The sequence below is a fragment of the Culex quinquefasciatus genome, chromosome 2 (assembly GCF_015732765.1).
Source record: "Culex quinquefasciatus strain JHB chromosome 2, VPISU_Cqui_1.0_pri_paternal, whole genome shotgun sequence".
NCBI lineage: Eukaryota > Metazoa > Arthropoda > Insecta > Diptera > Culicidae > Culex > Culex quinquefasciatus.
The window spans coordinates 203,413,265-203,432,392 of NC_051862.1; the positions used below are offsets into that span (position 1 = coordinate 203,413,265).

Sequence of the window (19,128 nt, forward strand, 5' to 3'; positions counted from 1 at the left end):
TTTCCATTAAGTTGCAAAATAATGGTGAGCAAATAAAGCAGTCATGTTTACGTGTAGCAAGATTTCTAAAAAAGACCTGTTGATAGGGATCATCCATAAACCACGTTGACACTTTAGGGAGGAGGAAGGGGGTTTGGCGATTGTCCACGCTCCATACAAAAAGATTTTGTCTTGTATGGACAGTCGTTCACGAGGGGGGAGGGGGTCTGAAGTTTAAAAAAAAGGGTCCACGTGGTGTATGGATGGCCCCAAAGAAAGTAAAAAAAGAAAAATCAATAATAATTGGTTAGTATTGCAGGAAATACAACTTCCTCGTTTCATATACTTATTCGTTCTATTAAATTTAAATTAATTTAAAATGAAAATTTTGACTTACCGCCGAAAGTTTTTGCATTAATTTTTGCTATATCTATTTAAAAATATTCCTTATCGAAAATTTTAATTTATTAAAGTTGAAAACCCTATAAAAATCGGAGTATGTTTAAAACGAAATCTTCTATAACAAAATCCCTAAAAAATCCCTTTATGTGATTGAACGTTTTTTATATGTATTGTGTATTTGTTTTATAATAAAATTACATCTTTAAAGATATGGCCTAAAACTGCAAAATGATATTACCTAAGATTTTCAAACTGAGATTGGAAACAAGCAAAATAAAAAAAATATTGTCATAAGGTTTTTTTTTTGCAAACTTACAATCAAATCTGAAGTTTGCCACTCGTAATTGAACACCTCATCAAAGTTTAAAATGCTGGGTTAAGAAATTTTACGTTATAAGTAATACTGTAGACAGTAGAATTAAAGCTTTAACATTGTACTTTTAGAACACTTTATCACATACATAAATAAAATAAATCAGTTTCAGTAGAAATCAACTCTTTCAATAAATTCTCCCCTTAAAGTTCAAATAACCTCCAGTCTAGCCTCCAGTCTATCACTTTGTTCCTCACAGTAGAGGCCAAATTCTCTCTCAGCTAATTCTCCCAAGATTGCAATAACTAGAGAGCCTATATGGAGAGGCGAAATGTCACTCTCAGGGTCAACTCAGGGTTCCAATCGAACTGTCAAATCAGGGTTCCAATCGAGCAACAAGATCATGCAAGAACAAGGTTGGAATCAATTAAAAATAGTTTTGGCAAAAAACGAAACTATTAACAATTACAAGTATTGTAAAACTGTTGTTGATAATAATCTGGTAGTTTTTGTTATGTTTGTGCTTGTTCGGTGTAAGAAAAGTGCCAGCACGAAAGAAAAACTATAAGTTTTTCAACCTTAAATTTGAATGACTTTGGATGTTTGAAATTTCTCCCAGAACATTTCATTTCCCTATGTAGGTCCCTAGCAATAACGCGTCTGCGCATAAGCATGCATCGCATACGCTCCACCACCGTCGCGCGACAGCAAGAGTGCATGTAAACAAACGGGCTGCCAACCTGACGGCGCCAAAGTGCAACTGCAAGGTGCATTCGATGCATTGGGGCCAAAACGCAGTAAGTTACGATTTATGAAAGAGTTCTGTTTGGAGTTGCTAATTTTGAATGAAGTTGTCAAATCTTTAGTTGAACATTTCGGTTGATTTGGAAAAATTACCTTTTTTTATTACCAGGTAGGTAAGTTAGAGTTTGACTGTTGAAAATTTTAAATTAATAAATTTAAATCGAAAGTGACAGAATATTCCACAAAAAAAAAAATCATAATTTTCTCAATGCTTCATATTTTTCAACGAACCTTTTTTATCACTTACTGCATTTTGCCACCATTCAGTTCCGTGCGACAATCGATAGGTGGTGGTTCGTTCTGCTCATTCATTTCTCAGCAAGTGAGTTCGCAGCACGCAAATACGCGAGAGGGTCGACGCGGCCAAAACCAAAACAAATATTTTCGCATAACCGCTTGTTTGAGGATAGCTGAATAATTCAGGGCAAAATCGCTCCAAATTTTTTAATCAGGCCTAGTAATTTGTAAGCTTCGAAGTTCGTGTTTGTCGTCGCGTAAATGTGGGTCATCGTCGGCAGCTGAGATTTTTCCCACAGGAGAAGGTTTGTATTCATGATTTTTTCATTAAGTAGCTTAGCACGAAGGTTGAAACTTAATCAGGTATTGGGAACTTTGGTCCGACGAAGTTTTAGTTACAATTATAGTGATTTTCTAGTGGAAACATCGGGTGATAGTGGGTTTTTCTGAGAATATAACAAATATTAGTTCAAAAGGTGTATAATTTGTCAGAACCTTCCAGCAGTGGTGACAATCGCAGTGAAGGACGTTCTGATTGAGGATTCTAATGATAGCATGTTAAATCGATATCAATGTCCCCATATTGTCTGGATTGATATTTTTATGACTTGAAATTTGAGCGATTACAACATGATTTTTGTTTCTAAAGCTTTTTAATACAAAAATCATATTATTTTGGCCACTGTTGTAACCATGACCTTGCCGAGCGTTGTTATCAGTTACCTAATTGAATTGGAATAAATGCTATTTCATGCTAATGCCGCCGCCGTAACCCAAAGCCCCGGCCTTATCGCTGCTCTCATCTCAATAGGCAGTGTTTGTGGGTGATAACAGCACGTTTCAAGGGTGGTATTGATCTGGCAGGGGTTTTTCAAAGAATGAATAAATAACTTTAAAAAAATAGCCGCAGTTTCTTAAAATTTATTTTCCCTATGAGAGCACTCAGCTAGCAAAATCTAAACGTAGAAATATATACTCTCCCTGTAAAGGCTTATAAATTGATCTCAGTTGAAAGGTTCTCCAAATCTCTGAATTGCAAATGTAACATCCTGGAACAGAACTGCTAAAATCTAATAAAAACACAAATTGAATTGAAGTTGAAAAATAGTCGCAGAGTCCGTAGTTTTGGATAAAAAAGGCATTGATACACGGAGAAAAAAGAGTTCCCAATATCGTGAACAAGCGTTCATGAAAATGGGAACCACGAACAAAGTGTTCAAATCTTATGGTACGTTTTTTGTTCGTGGTTAGCATTTTCATGAACGCGTGTTCACGATATTGGGAACTCTTTTTTGTCTGTGTACACTCATTTAACACGGTTACAGTTGTTTGTGATATATTGCAAACAACTGTAACCGTGTAAAGTGAGGGTAACAGTTAAATTTAATTAAAAAATTTAATTTAATTTAAAAATTTAATCATTTTTGAGATTTCTCCAGCTTTAGTAAAATTTAAAATGATTCAGAATGATTCAAAGTGAATGAAAAACAATTTTGGTTAAGCATTTTTATCGATTTCAGGTAATTGCTGTTCTATTTCCATTGACATTTTGAAGTTTACCGATAAAAATTAGTAGGGTATGGGAAGGGGGAGAGTAGGAATATGCACCCCCGGGGCAAAATGCACCCCATAGTTTTTGCTAAATCTTCATTATTCTATAGATAGATGAGTTCAAAATCATTTAAAAAAGTATTTTGAATTGAATTTTATACAAAAAGCGTGGTTGGGACAAAATGAACCGCTGTGATGCTTCTTTGTAAAAACAGTGGTGCCATCTAGTGGTGACTAGTGAAAACCGATTTTACCCGGTGCATTTTGCCCCAATGTTGTGGTACATATTGCCCCGCATGATTGTTTGAAATGAATCAAAAATGTTTGAGGGTTTTCAACACTTTTCTCACATGGATGACGAAGAATAATAGTTGTTTTAGAACATCTAACAAAATTGTTCCACAGAAATGCTGTTATGGTTGAGAATTCACAGTTTTCCCTTAGGGGGTGCATATTACCCCCTCTCCCCCTAATATGAAGAAAAAAATGTCAAAGCACCCATAGAGAATTTGCAGCAAAGCTAAAAGACACATGTCGCCACCTATGAACAAATAGCGTAAACATATGATTTTTTTTTTAAATGTGTTTTTTTCCTTCATAATCAACTTTTTTTTAAAACTTATGCCGGATTCGGATGAGAAAAATTATAACCAACAATTTGGTGTACAACTTTCCAATATTTGTTTGATTTTTCTATGAGAAACCTGTAAATTTAGAAAAAGATAGTAATAATCCCGCCCGTGTGGATCAATCGGACCGCGCACTGGACTCACAATCCAGAGGTCGCTGGTTCGAATCCCGCGGTGGGCGCCCTAAAATTCTTTGTGTAAATATGGGTATTCGGCGCCGTCGCTCCGTGCCATACTCTCGTACACTTAGGAGCCCAGGGCGGCGAAGTCCTTGTAGATAAAAAGGAAGACACTAGTGGTTGGTACTAGCAATGGTGGCCGACAGCTATAAAGTCAACTTCGTTTTTTTTAGTAATTTGGACTATTTGGCAAGAAAGTCTGTCAAAAATCAATAAAAATGTTGAATATACGTTAACACATCTGTTATCAACTATATAACTGTTTATTTCATTGATATAAATGGGGATTTCTAAAGAAAAAGGTCACAAATTTTTGCGCGCCCAAAAAATGATGTTCATTATTTTAAAGCAAAAATTTTTTCTCGTCTTTTGCAACCAGTTCCATTAAGATTGGTGCAGGGAATCATGAGAAATAAGCGATTTTGTTCTTCAATCCAGTAGAAAGGAATACGATTTTTGGCAAGTAACCTCATTTTGGCGCCATCTACATTTGAAACACAGTCGCGCTGCAAAACCTCAATGGATTCAACCTTATCTAAGAACAGGTTCCTAAAGACCTATGTCAACTTTTATGTACAACATTAAAAAAACACGATTATAAACCATTTCTGATCACTATTTTCAATTTAATGCAAAAAATTAATAAATTGACAAGACAACATTTTTTTGATGGATCAACTATGGCCCCTTTGGAACGAGCTGTCAAGTAGAATCTCCCGTTGCGTTTGTAAAAAGGGTCATTATACTCAGAAAAATAAGCTTTATCTTTGTAAACAATAATATCGCAAATTTATTCTCAGTTTTAGGACTCAATTCATAACAAAATCGTGTTTCTAAGTTTATGTCTGTGGTCTAAAAGCAAAAAAGCTAGTAAAAAAGATTAAAACTTGTGTAAGTGGAAAAAGAAAAAAAAAACATTCTAGATAATTGAAGTAAGTAGAAGTCATAAGTCTGAGAATATTTCTAAGAAATAATTACTAGGCAGTTTTTGTAGAATTTGTTAGATTTGTTTGTCTATACATGAGATGAATGCATACCAAATATGACAAATGGAAGTGGGGTGAAACGAACATCAAAGTTTGAGGTCCAAAAATCATAAAAAATCTTATAAAATTGCTTGCATTTTCGCAATACTTCATCAATTTTACCTCTTTTAGTTGCATTCGAATGGTTTTTGAAAGCGCTTCAAAATGTGTCATAAACCTCCGAGATTGATTTGAGTTTTCTCATAGCTTTTGCAAATTACTGTTAAAAATAAAAAATGGAATATTTTTCAAACTTCAATATAATTTGCAACAACCTCTAGTTGCACGTTGCTTTTTGACGCCTCGAGAAAAACGCGTTTTAACATTTGACTTTAAAAAATAAACAAATAAAGCACGCAATGCAAAAACTTTGTTTGCTGATTTGAAGGTCTCGGGTGCAAAAAGCTCAGAAATGAAAATATTTTACAATGATGTTTCAGGATGCAATGTATCCTAAAACGGTGAATTTCCATTGACAGGATTCTGAGATATATGTCTATTTGTTAAAAAAAAATATCGGAGCTCGGTAAATCAATTGAACATAAAGCACAATGCGTCTCCAGCAAATGTACATTTCGATGGAGAAGCATGGTACTTTAAGTTCAAGTGGTACATATACCGAAATATGATTTTTTTCTTCGCAATTTTTTTTCTCTAAATCCTGGCAATGGATTATACATAGATATTCACAAAGTAATCAGATATTTTAAGACGTTGTGTTTATATTAGATCCAACCAAACGTAAACGAATACCTCATCTAAAAATAATATGAAAGTAGCACCAAATATTCAAATACCGAGCAATTCCAGCTCAAATCAGGAATTTTTCTGGTACTTTTGTACCCGACCCTCTCCGATTTCAATGAGACTTTGTAGACATGTTATCCTAGGCCTATATAAGCCATTTTTGTGTATATTGAGCCAATTGTACTCCAAAATAACATTTGAAAAGGGCGTAAGGTATTTAAATATTTTTGTATTTTGTAATTTAAAAATTACTGTATCTCGAAGCCGTTGCGTCGTATCAAAAAAGGCAAAGGCAAACTTATGGGAAATTGGACGAGCTATCCGGTAAAAATATTAACGAGACTATAAACCAAGTCTGTCATATAGAAATTGCCAAAAACCACCAAAAAACCCGTTTTTCAACATTTTCATTTTTAAAACCGCTGTATCTTCCCAAGGATTGAACATAGGACAATGGTCAATATGGAGACTTTTATGTAAAATTGACTGGAGAATCGATTTCCACTACCGGTTTTCAAAAATTTTGACGTTTAGACCACCTTTAAAAAAAAAAACAGTTTTAGTAAATGATTTTTGTATTTTAGGATATTTCCTCAAAAATTTTGAACGAAAAAAAATCGTGACATCACCTTTCAATTTAAGTTTTAGACTTAAAAATCAAAAAATCTCATAGATGTGGGGTGTATTTTTGTTTCAGTGTATTTTTTCAGAAAGCCCGTCCAATTTCCTACAAGTTTGTCTTTGACCACTTTTTGATACGACGCAACGACTTCGAGATACAGTAATTTTTAAATTACAATACCTTACGCCCTTCTCAAATGTTATTATTGGCTCCATATACACAAAAATGGCTTATATATGCCTAAGATAACATGTATATAAATTTTCATTGAAATCGGAGAGGGTCGGGTACAAAAGTACCAGAAAAAATCCTGATTTGAGCTGGAATTGCTCTACAACTTAAATTTTAAAAAAATGTTTAAAAGTTATTCAAATTTCGAATTATGATAAATGAATGTCCCATTTTTACATTCTGAGCCATTTGTCTTCATGAAAAAGTGAGCAAAACATAATAGAACCAAACGTGAGATAAACAGTGTACGCCTACAACAAATGCCGTGTGGGTTTGATAGGAGGACTAAAATAAAAAGACCTCTGTTTACACTTGAGCACGCACATGTCGACTCTGTATAAATAGGGTAGATTCAGTTTTTGTTGACACTCTCTGTTTTTGATTTTGAGCTGTTTTAAGTTAACAATTTCTAGTAACAATGTTGATCTCTAACCCTAGAATACAAACATTTGCAGATTACCGCAAGCTATTCCACCACGACGACCACAGCTGAGACTTGACCATTCGCGAAGGAGAGAGAGAGAGGGTAAAAAAGAAGATTCACACATGCTCTACCGCCGCTACACTGCACTGCCCAAGACTCTCTAGCTCGGCATAAGCCGCGATTTACTAAGTCCACACACATATCCATCTCTCAACTCTCCACTAAACGCCTGTGACTGTGCAAGCTGCTGCAAACAAATATCGGTCGGTTGAAGCTCCTCAGTATTACCTACGGATTACGTGCAGAAGGCTGGTCTAATCAAGCTTGTAATCATGGTAAGTGGTCGCCGGACTTCCGGAACCGTGCGAAAAAGTGCGTTTGTGAACTGTTTTGTAGAACTGACTTTGGAAGACTTATGTAAGCCGAAGAGTGTGAAGCATGGTTTGTGAGAGCTGAAGAACGGTTCGCGCTGGAGATTTGCCAAGGAAATTTACGACAATAACGCTTATGAAGCGGTTCATAAAGTCAACGCTTGCGTAACGAGTGCGTTCATATTATGAGAGACAGGACTTATGAACATCTTAAAGCCAATTACCCAAAGCTAGATTCAATTTCATTACTCTTGCTGTTTTACAACATGTAGCTTCCTCCCATCCTTGACCTTTGAGTTCAAGGTAAGGCAGTCCTCACTTTGTAGGATATCAAGTCACCGTGTAATTGAGTTTGTTACAGTTAAAAAACCTAAAAATAACCTCTCAAGAACAAGTACAACCTGGCCTCTGTTGACGGACGGGCGGCGGGCCAGGCTGATTAAATGGTTCACGATTTTCGTGCACTTCCCCCTCCTAGTGAAAAACTGGTTCGTGAAATTAAGTGTGTGTTGCCGTCACACGCCGTCACACACCGAGGGTAGTAATTTTTCGCGGGAGATGAGGCGAAAAAATATTTTTGACACAGATTTGACTAGAGAGAAAAAAAAAAGAAAAATAAACTTTTGTGTCTCATCGTGACGAATTTGGCGCTTGTGATAATTTGGGGTATTTCGGTTTTACACTTTGTTGATGGATTGAGCAAATGTGATTGGATGTGAAGTGGTTGAGGGTGTTTATTTATTTTGATGGTGGCCTGATTTTGATAATTGGCAATTAGGTTTGAAATTTGTCACTTCAGGTTTGATGTTGATATTAAGATCAGCGTTTCATTTAAGACATCCAAGAACATTGATAATAAAAATTATATTATATTGTTGGTACATATAATTAAAGTGGACTAATTTCTAAGTTAGTTTACATTTGTTTTGCCTTCCTCACTTGAAAAATCAATTTGACCATAAAATTCTCTCTTGTACGTCTACAGGGAAAATGTAATCGATGTTAAAAGTTCTTGCAGAAAAAAATCCTAGTTAATTGAAATAATTTACATTTGTCAAAATGTTCTTAACATGAAAACTCATTTTTTTTAATCCGCAATCTATATTACAAATACTGACCAAGATCTTTCAAATGCAACAGAACAGGATTTCCAATGTCCATTTTACCCCACTTGCTATTGCCATAAAAGGGTTGATATTTCAATATTTGGCATTAGCTCTTCTTAATAATTTTAAAGACGTGAAGAAAGACTTTTATGATTTCATTATTTTTTTTAAACGGGAAGTAAATTATTTAAGAAAGCGATTTAAACTTCAAGAAATCTGTTAGTTGTAAAACAGTGGTACTCAGTCAGCTGAAACTCGCGAGCCACTTTGGCATCTTGCCATAGAGTCGTGAGTCGCACGTAAGACACGAATAAGGAAAAGAATGAAACTTGAAAAATTTAAATAGTTCGAAAGTGGAATTCTGAGGAACTGTTTTTTTTTTTCAAATTTCATCAGGACCCTATTTTCACATCGATTAGGACACAGGAATCACAATAAAAATAATTTGAACAAATATTCAAAAAAAGGATTTGCAAAAAATTATTTTCGAATGAAAATTTGTCGATAAATAAAAAAAAAAGTAAGAAAAGATACTGTAACAGTATTCATAATTCCAGTCCACGCTCACCAAGTCCTCATGGCCTAGTGGTTAGCATTTTTGCTAACCAATCCAAAGGACGGAGGATCGAACCCCGCCTCGAGCGACTTTGATTTTTCGTTCATATTCATCATTTCAAATTTATGAGTTCTTAACTTTCTCATTGGAAGCAGATGGGCCTCAATGGAGCATTTCCATTCGAGCAGTTTTTGCTTTTTTCTACAATGTATTCCTTATGGGAGAACTGTCATTTCTACCACTCGAATCGGGTGCTCCATTTAGAACTGTCAAAGCGGAACCAATTTACAGTTTTAAAAATGATACCAAGAAGTGGCAAGTATTGTAATCGATCCATATTTTATTTTGTCAGCATTAAAAAAATGACTCGAGCTTTTGAGGTATTCAAAGTCAACAAATCTTAAGATACAAAGATATACATAATCTCGGAACTTTCATTCGGTTGTTCTTCTCGTTCACAAAATTCCACCCAATTCTGACGCAATTTTTTTGTCACGTGGAAAATAAAAAAAGCATCTTTTGGCCGCCCATCGTTGAGTCTACGAACAAAAAATGCGCAAAGCAATCAATTTTTCAGCGAAAACTTTCCAAAATGTTTCCAAAGTGTTATAAAACAAGTCACTTCAGCAGCAATAAATATGTCGCGTTTGAGCTTGAACAAAGCCTTCTACTTTGTTTATGTTTACAGCAGTATTGCACTTGTAGTAGTGAGTAGCAGTTGGGAGCATTCGAAAATTATGTTACGCATTCTGTCTTTTCAGCACTCAGAGTTTTATGTTGATTTGACTTTTTTTTTCATTAAAATTCTGAAGTTTTTTTTAAAATATTTTTTACCCCTGATTTTTCGGACTCATTTTGAAGGGGAGAGGGCTACATAAACCTTGAAAAGTATTTGCAACAGCCTAAAGGTTTAAAAAATTAATCATTCGTTAGATTTTCAATCGTTATGCAGCTTCTGCCTGTTCGTTGGTGTATTGATGTTTAGTTTCTAATTTCTTTTTCTTTAATAAGCAATTTCTTAAAAACATGTAATCTTGTAGTTTCAAAAAAATAATCCATATTGAGAGTTTTAAACTTTGAGCATCGTTTTATTGAACTTTTCCCTGACCTAATTTGCTTAAATTTGGCCCAGATTTGATGATTTGATTTGAATTAAATTGCAAAAATTTTCAAGAAGATCCGAAGGGATCTAAAAAATCCAACCTGTTTTGAACTGTTGGACATTTTCCGTTATTTACGTAATTTATAATATTTTACTTTTCGAATATTATTGCAATCTAAGTTTAGGGAAATGATTATTTTCATTCAATTAACTTTTGAAACCTTTAACGTTTTATAAATCCTTTTGAAACCTTTTAAAATTTAATTGTGATGTCCAATATATGATTAAATTGAATATTTTTTGAATCATTTTTTTAAAGAAAACATTTTCTAGAGAGCTTAACATGAAAGCACCTATGTGTGCAACAAAAACATTGGATTTAATGCAAAATATGAAAAATTGATACAAATCCAGGCAAATGAAATAACAGCTCTTACAAACCCATGAACCATCTGTACAGTTCCATTTCTCGCTGGTGAACCTAACTTATTTTGTTTCCCCCTGTCACAACTTGCGTCATGTGCCTGCTCTTGTCACTCCGAATCTGTCCTCTTGTTGAAAACACCTCACCAAACAAATCCGCAAAAAAAAACCTCACATGCCCATTACAATTCACTTGGCCGCCACCGCCGCTCATTACTGCTGCGCATGGCAGTTATTCATGTGTCACCAGATGGCGATGGAGCATGAGTCCAAGCAGAAAGCCGCTGGCGGCGGAACCAGCCCTGGCACTTCCGCGCCCCAGACACCAACGGCAGCCGGCGAAATTGTAAGTTGCATGATGATGAGGCCAACTGTCGGAAGCGAATGATTTTGATGTAGTACAACAAATAAGTCAAAAACAAGTACAGCTATTTAATCGTACTAAGCTAGTAACGTGCGCTATCTCTCTCTCTCTCTCTCTCTGGTTATCATGCAACTTGATTTTCCGATACCAAATGGCTTCAGCATTGATTTCAGCTGTTGGCTACAAATTGCCTACATTGTATGACCTTAAAACGCCCATAACTTGCTTCAAAGCTTAACATACGTGCCCTAATTCCTAACTGCCAGCTTCAGACACTACAAAAGAACACACTAAATTTTGATGTTTCACGTGCATAACTTATTATTCCAAACCCCCCCAAAATATGCCCGTTCCAGATTCGTGACTCGAACGTGCCAATCATCTGGGTGCTGGGCGGTCCCGGCTGCGGCAAGGGCACCCAGTGCGAGAAAATCGTGGCCAAGTACAACTTTTCGCACTTTAGCACCGGCGATCTGCTGCGCGATGAGGTCGCGTCCGGCTCGGACCAGGGCAAGGAGCTGCAGGAGATGATGAAGAAGGGCCTGCTGGTGTCGAACGAAACCGTGCTGAAGCTGCTGGAGGCGGCCATGACGAAGGCGCTCGGCGGCACCGTCGGTTATCTGATCGATGGGTGAGTGGGAGTCGATATTTGTTCTAGGTGGAATACTTATAAAGTTATTTTAATGTGCTTTCAGCTACCCTCGTGAACCGGCTCAGGGACCGGAATTTGAAAAGTTCATCGCGCCGGTGGACATCGTTCTGTACTTTGAATGTTCGAACGTAAGTATACTCTAATCCTTGTGCACCAGCAGCACGGTGGCAATTACCCAAAACTTGGCCATGTCATGCACATACTGCGCGTAGTTGTCCAGGTACGGATCGATGGCGTACTTCATTTTGTAACTGACGCCTTGATTTTCCTTCTCGATTACCGAACAAAAGCTCACTATTCTATACCGCGAGTAGTTGTAAGATCGCACCCTGTCCTGTATCGCCTTTGCAATCTTCTGACTCAACTCGAGATTCTTGGCCGGGTTGTAAACGTATTTGATGGGATCTCCGTCCTCGTCCTTGAGGTTAAACTGCTGCCGAATTATTCGCTGCATCACCAGCTTAATGCGCTCTACGTCGAAAGGGGGCTTCGCCGCGATCGGGGACTCTTCCTCTTCTTTGTTGATCAATTTGTTGAGGTCCTTCGAGACGTCCTTGTACTTGGCTTTGCGATTTCCCAGCGCGTTGGCTAGGGTTTCGGAAAACCTCAAGATCGGTGCAGGTTGGATGGAAGCGCTGAAAAGATGTGAATTTAGCAGTTTTTAGGACTAGCTTTGCGTTTTGCATATTTTTTTCGTTGAAGGAAAACAAAATATTGCAGCGGTCTAAAGTTGAATTCCCAAAATATGTATTTTTTTATATGTTTTAGGTGACCAAAACGGTACCTTTTGAGCCACAAAGGAAGATTTTTTTTAAATCGTAATATTTTGGAAAAACACGAATTTCGTTCTTTTTTTGAATCGTAATTTTATGTAAAATCGAATCTACAGTCGAAAAGGACTTCACACATTTTCTGAAAAGTGTTCCGTTTTCGACACAATAAAATATGTTTTTTCCAAGTAGCACCAAAACAGCACTAGTTTTTTAAATGACGACATAGCATAGCATAGCATAGCATAGCATAGCATTACGGGTCTGCACCACGCTGTAGGGGGCGCCACAATGGTCAATTCAATATTCTTAGACAATTTGTTTGCTGCCCGGTACAACCAAAAATATCTAAGAACGGAAATTTCCACACTGTGCTCCAAGGCTACGCCCATACAGTCCCGTGGGGATTTGGGAGGGGATGTTTTTGTTGTTCACTAGTGGCAAAAGTGCAGGGAACCCATGCGACTTTTAATAGTGAACGGAATATTTTTGGGAGGTTTGGAATGGGGTTAGAGGAATTTCATCGGGCCGATGAAAATGGTTGAATGCGTAATGTATTACATGATTTGGATGTTTGTAAGTGTAAATGTTAGTCTGTAGTGTATTATCTAATAAGCATATAGTTTTGTAATAATAATAATAATAATAAATATTATAAATATGGTAAATAAAATAAATTTAAATATAATCAAGATGATTCCAGGAAGCTGTAAAAATAGCAGTAAATTAAAATCTAAATGCTCCAGATGGTTCCCATGCTGTTTTAGAAAGATTCGTTAATTTAAGCAATTTGATGATATATGGTATGAGGAGATGGTATGTTACAGGAAAGGTATAGGATGAGGAATAATATGAACATGTAAATAAATAATCATTTAAAATACAAATGCTCCTGATGGTTCCCTTGCTGTTTTAGTCAGCACTAGTTTTTTAAATGACGACATCACAGAAAATAATGGTCCGATTTTCAATATTATTTTTGGAATTTTTCCTGATACCTTAAAAAATTATTTCGAAAAATTTGAACTTTTTAAAAGGTCGTTATATTGTATTTATGGCCGTTTTAATTTTTACAGCTTAGGCTGGTACAAATATTTTTAAATGTTTTTGTCCCCCCCCCCCCCCCCCCCTTCAAAATTGGCCCGAAAAATCAGGGGGCAAAAAAAATTTTTTACAATAAACTTCAAAATTTCAATGAAAATTGAAGTGCAACCAACTAAAATCAAATTAAAATACATTCTTCTGCATATAAAATCATTTTTAGCATGTTTGGGTTTATTAAAAAAATCTTAAGATTTTTTGAAAATTTTCGATGCAAAATCTTTTTTTTCGATACAATTTTTGTTTTTGTCAGGTCTTAGATTTTTTGAGTGAACTAGTGTAAAATGCATTTTTTTTTTTCAATTCGGTTTTATTAGTGAATAATCATGTAACAATCAGTTCATTCGCAGTACATAACAGAGTTTTGGAGTTCCTTTCAGCTGTGTGTTAAATCTCAATCCATTTTGGCACGATCATTGCTTATAACTTCGAGATTACCAAGAGTAAGAAAAATTTTAGAAAAAACTTACTGAAATTGCAAAGGAAAGGGGATAGAAATAGAAAAAGCTTAAACTAGATCACAGTTTTTTTTTATCTATTGTAGATGTGCTTAATCATTAGCTCCCCGAGGGCCAGAAATTGCTCCGCCTTGTTACGGCAGGTCCGAAACCGCGTCATCATCTCACCCGCTAGAGCAAAGAACTCCGGCAAGGTGAAGAGATCTTCTCCGGTTACTTCTTGCTGGGCCGCATCGCCGCTACCGGCAGCGACCACGCTGGCGAACGATCGCCCCCATCCAGGAGGGAACGCTGGGTTGTCCGCTGGAACCGTACGCTGTCCAGCTGCAGGAACGGTAGAGCTCGTATTCCGCTGAGAAGGGTGGGATGCTGCTGCTTTCTTCTTCCTCTTTTCCTGCTCCTCGAGGTAGGCCTTGCGCGCGATGCATCCGCGGTAATTACCGGTATGGTTGCCGTCACAGTTGGCGCACTTAATGCGCGCCTTGGTTTGCTCTGCCTTGTCCCCAAGTCCGCCTTGCACGGCAGTGCACACTTCTCCGAGAGGTGTGTTTCACCGCACTTCACGCAGCGGGGCGGGAGGTTGCAGTTCCGAGAGCCGTGGCCGAACTTCTGGCAACGGTGGCATTGTGCTACGTCCATTGGATTTTTGGAGTAAAACCGCCAGTTTACCCAAAAACCGTCTAACGCCTTAGTCCGACGCAGATCTTGGATTTTGACGGTGCCGCGGTCGAAGTACAACAGGTACAGAGTGTGCGTACCTGTGACTGTTGTCTTGCGCGAGAGTACTTTTATCTCCCGTGGCGTTATTCCGGCACCCGAGAGGTGTCCCTTCAGGTCGGCGATTGGGCGGTCTTGGTAGCCCTGCAGGACTACCTTAACAGCGGTCTTCTCAACTGGATCGAATGTGTAGAACTTGAAGTTGCTACGCTTCAGTTCTTTCACCACCAGATCGAAATTCTTTTGGTGAAAGTAATCACTTGAACTTTCGATTTGCCAATTTTCAGACTATATTGGAGGCCTTCCAGCAACTCGTCAACATCGTCCGCCAACGTATCCAAAACAAAAATTGGAGGTGGTCGCCGTTCCTTCGGAGAATTAACTTTTTTTGTCGTACTACCTTTTTTGCGTGCACGTCCATCGTCGTCGGTAGTGCTGCTACCGTCGGTGTTGTTGTTGTAGCTTTCCTCGTCACTCAGCCTCGCGAACTTGTTACTGGTGGGAATGTTGGCAGATGTTGATGCGCCACCGGTGGACAGATTGCCGGAAGTACCTGAACGGAGTCTGCTTCTTATAGGGCTGCGATCCTGGACACGGTAATTAGCGTGTAATAACTCCGGATTGAATCCATCAGCGCACACGCTCCCTGCGCGATGGCGGACGACGCGGCGGCGTTGTTTTGTTTACCTTTTGCACTCGGCCGGTAGACGAACTTCGCGGGTTTTTCGAGGCCGCACTCGAACTGCCACGGCCACGGCCGGCCTTCGGCATGCTGGTAAAGCAAACTCGCGGGTAATCACGGTCGATTGCGGCGGAAAATTCGAAAAAACTTTTAGAGCTCTGAGCAATTCACTGCTGCTTGCTCTGGAGGATACACGCAGAATGAAAAATGCATTTTAAAACACTTTTTTTCATTTAATTGTGAAGACTATGGCTTGTTATTTAAATTTTTATATTTTTTTATTTTTTTGCCCCCCCCCCTTGACCACGGTCAGGGCCGAGGGACAAAAACTTTTTTAAATATTTGCATCGGCCTTATCTAAATAATTAAAAAAAATCTTTTTGACGAGATGAGAAAATTTCAAAAATATGTTTTTTTTACATTAGAAATTCAGTTCAGTTTCAGTGACATCGGCATAAAAAAAATTGAGTGCATGATACTTATAAAACTTTATTTTCATTGTTTCTTCATATTTGAATGGCGAAGGAACGAAAATACCATTTGTCTATTTTTCATAGATGAATTACAGAAAAAATGTCAGCTTTTTGAAAAAAAACGTTATTTCCTGTTATGGGAATTTTCCATTGATGATTTTTTCACAAATGGACAATTTTTCACTGATTGAAGCCAAAAAAAAACTAATGTAACACTTTCAATTAAAAAGTCCTTAACGATTTTACACTTAAAAATTAACTTCATCTACCTTTGGTTGGTGGTTTTCTCACTCCTTAGATAAAAGATCCAGAAATAATTGACATGTAATCATTGGATTCTTTGAATACAATTAAGTACCGAAAACCGGGGTGACATTGAAACTGGTATATTTTTTAACCTATTTTTAAAACATGTACTGGGTTAGGCCACACAAGATCCATGCACTATTTCTGGAAAAAAAAGTTTTTCAAAAGTGTTTAAACAAAAATTGAGAGTTTTTAAGAAAAAATAACATTGTTTTTATTAAGTTAGCTAAGTTCATGAGCTTTTTTAAAATATAAAAACACATATAAACTATAGGTAAAATTGTGAAAAAGTCAGAATTTTGCTCAAAATTCTTTGAGACTAAATGTGTTTTTTAAGTTGTCGATTCATATTGCATTTTCAACTGAATTCAAAGCACGAATCAAAAGTTTTCACATTTTATATGGAATTTGTTCTACTGGATATTAATTTGAAAAATTTCTCCAAATTGTGTTTCAATCTAATTTTATCTTCTCCTGGTGGAAAATTGTCCAAAGAATCCGAAAATGCATTCCATTTTCCGATTTAAAATAATTTTCATTGAGAAATTTATGACACTTTAAATTAATAAAGTAATGATTTTTATAAACATTTTTTAAATTATCGTTAGCTAACTTTATAAAATTTTCAAAATGTTATGGAAACATTTTCTTGAAGTACTTTGACCACTTCTCTACCACTGTAAGTATGATTCCATACCATTTCAAACTCTTCGTTTTGCGGAAAAAAATCTTTAGATCTATCAAAGTCACCCCGGTTTACGGTACTCAGAAAACTTGGTGTTCGGTACAGGATCAACTAAACCCAAAAGATTTAGCTTAAAAAGTTCATAAATATTTGTGTGGTACTTAAGTGGTCACAACTTGAGACAGGGTTGCCAGATCTTCAAAATTTTAGACTAATTTGAATGGTCTTTCAATTACCTATACAATGGTAGGTCTGATGATGAATTCTGTCATAGATTTCACACTGATAATTGGGACCCGGCATCAAAAAACTACATGCATATCACTTAAGTAGTCATGACTACAGACAGGGTTGCCAGATCTCCTCAATTTTAAACTCGTTTGAACAGTCTTTTGATCACTTTTCTAATGATGAATCCATCGATTTTCAGCGACTTTGTTGAAGAAAAATATTGTTGATTTTAATGTACTCGATACGAGATAAATTGACATCCAAACAAAATCCAGTGTATCAAATAAATAAAAGATCTGAACAGTGGCCTTATTTCATATCTTTCTGCTTAGTCAGAGTAAACATAACCAAAAAAAATTAAACGATCAAACTTTGTATTACAGTTAACAAAAATTGCTCTTTTTTATATATGTATAATTTCACGTTTCATTTGTTATTCTTACAACTAAACGGCTTTAGAAATGGTATTGCCAATTTTCACAGTATTTATGTACTCGTTTGACGCGAAAAAGTTTCTAACCTTTTTCAACCTGTCGAATATACAAATTTTTAAGGCATTTTTCTACAAATATTCAAATTTGCACAAAATTTAAAAAAAACTTTTTTTTTTAAATTTAACTTACGTGTTCTTTCCACTACTGGTGATTTTGATCTTGCCCCAAACTGCCATCCTTAGTGCAATATATTGATTTATTTTCACCCTCAAAAAGTCACCAAAATACAAAACGACAACGGTGCAGGCACTTGTGAATGCAGCCAAGTTCACTACTAGAATGACGATGCAGTTCCAAACTAGTTTTTGGCAATAACTCAGCTGTTTGCAGTACAACCAACCAAAATTCGATTTCTACCCATCAATTAACACGTGACACGTGTTTCGTGACTTGTTTTTCACTTTCGAGGGGCGGCAGACATCCTTCTAAAGTATGTTTGGAGATACTATGTAAGAATGCTGCTTTCGTGCAATAACCAGGTCATAGACAAGTGCACGTTAACTGATGTTTCTTTTTTTCTGTACTATTTTTTGCAGGAAACCCTGGTGGCCCGCATCATGAAGCGTGCCTCCGAATCGGCCACGGTTCGTGCCGACGACAACGAGGAAACGCTCAAGACCCGAATTGCCACCTTCCGGGAGAACACCGAAAAGATTCTGGTTCAGTACCCGACCCAGCTGCGACGAGTGAGTATCTTTTACGGATTATGAATATTTATTACAAACTCATAAACATGTGCAATATTTTCGCACAGATCAACGCCGAACGTGCCCCGGAGGAGATTTTCGCCGAAGTGGAAAAGTCCATCGACGAGCTGCTCGCCAAAAAGGGTAAAAAGGCCTAAGTTGCGCAACCAAACTCGACCTAAATAAATTTAAATGTAACCAACCAAACCATCACAACAATTTTAAAAACCACAAACACGGGTGCTGCTGCTGGAGTTTCATTGGTGCACAAAGTGCTGAGTTGCACCAGCTTTTTAGAAACGTTACACAATAAGCGAGCTACAGTTAAACTTTACTCACATTTTTCGAAATATTTGATAATCCTAAGGCAATCTAAGACGCGCTTACAGGAGGCAAGGCCAACCGTTTTGAAATAAATAAAACAAAATCGCACGAAAGTGAAAATAACAATAATCGTTTTTTTAGCGTAGCGAAAATTCTACATTCAGTGTAACTCTAGTGTATATTGAAGTCGTACGGATTCTATTGATGTAAGCAATATGAGAATTACCAAAGATTACCATTTATTTATGTTAGCTTGTTGACTCTAATAAAGCAAAATTTAAATGTGTCTAGGTGGTTTGTGTTTGATTTTCTTAAAGGAAAAAAATTATCATGCTTTTCGTTTAAAATTGATCTTAATTAAGCCAGTGTAATTTTTCAAAATTATATTTTTTTTTTGCATTTCTGGTTTGAAACCCCTTACCTTTCCTGTCACTTTCGAATGACGAAACGGCCTACTAGGCAACAAGTTGCAAAAAAGAAGATT

At 36.8% G+C, this 19,128-nt stretch overlaps 2 protein-coding genes across 3 annotated transcripts; one reads left to right on the forward strand and one right to left on the reverse strand.

The window, feature by feature from the left end:
• The first annotated feature begins 1,785 nt into the window (after window positions 1-1,785).
• Window positions 1,786-18,934, forward strand: LOC6038895 (adenylate kinase isoenzyme 1). Of its 2 annotated transcripts, XM_038254258.1 has the most exons (7): window positions 1,786-2,040; window positions 7,175-7,478; window positions 10,934-11,047; window positions 11,422-11,696; window positions 11,761-11,845; window positions 18,171-18,320; window positions 18,389-18,934. In XM_038254258.1, exons 2-7 carry the CDS (start codon window positions 7,476-7,478, stop codon window positions 18,476-18,478), a joined length of 717 nt encoding a protein of 238 aa, XP_038110186.1. In that variant the 5' UTR covers window positions 1,786-2,040; window positions 7,175-7,475; the 3' UTR covers window positions 18,479-18,934. The 2 variants fall into 2 exon arrangements, with proteins under 2 accessions (XP_038110186.1, XP_038110188.1); XM_038254260.1 differs by lacking the exon at window positions 10,934-11,047 and having other exon boundaries at window positions 1,792-2,040.
• LOC119767033 lies at window positions 11,116-18,024 on the reverse strand. Its single transcript, XM_038254261.1, has 2 exons — window positions 17,764-18,024; window positions 11,116-12,352 (listed from the first exon to the last, which is right to left on the reverse strand). Exons 1-2 carry the CDS (start codon window positions 17,808-17,810, stop codon window positions 11,857-11,859), a joined length of 543 nt encoding a protein of 180 aa, XP_038110189.1. The 5' UTR covers window positions 17,811-18,024; the 3' UTR covers window positions 11,116-11,856.
• Window positions 18,935-19,128: the final 194 nt, after the last annotated feature.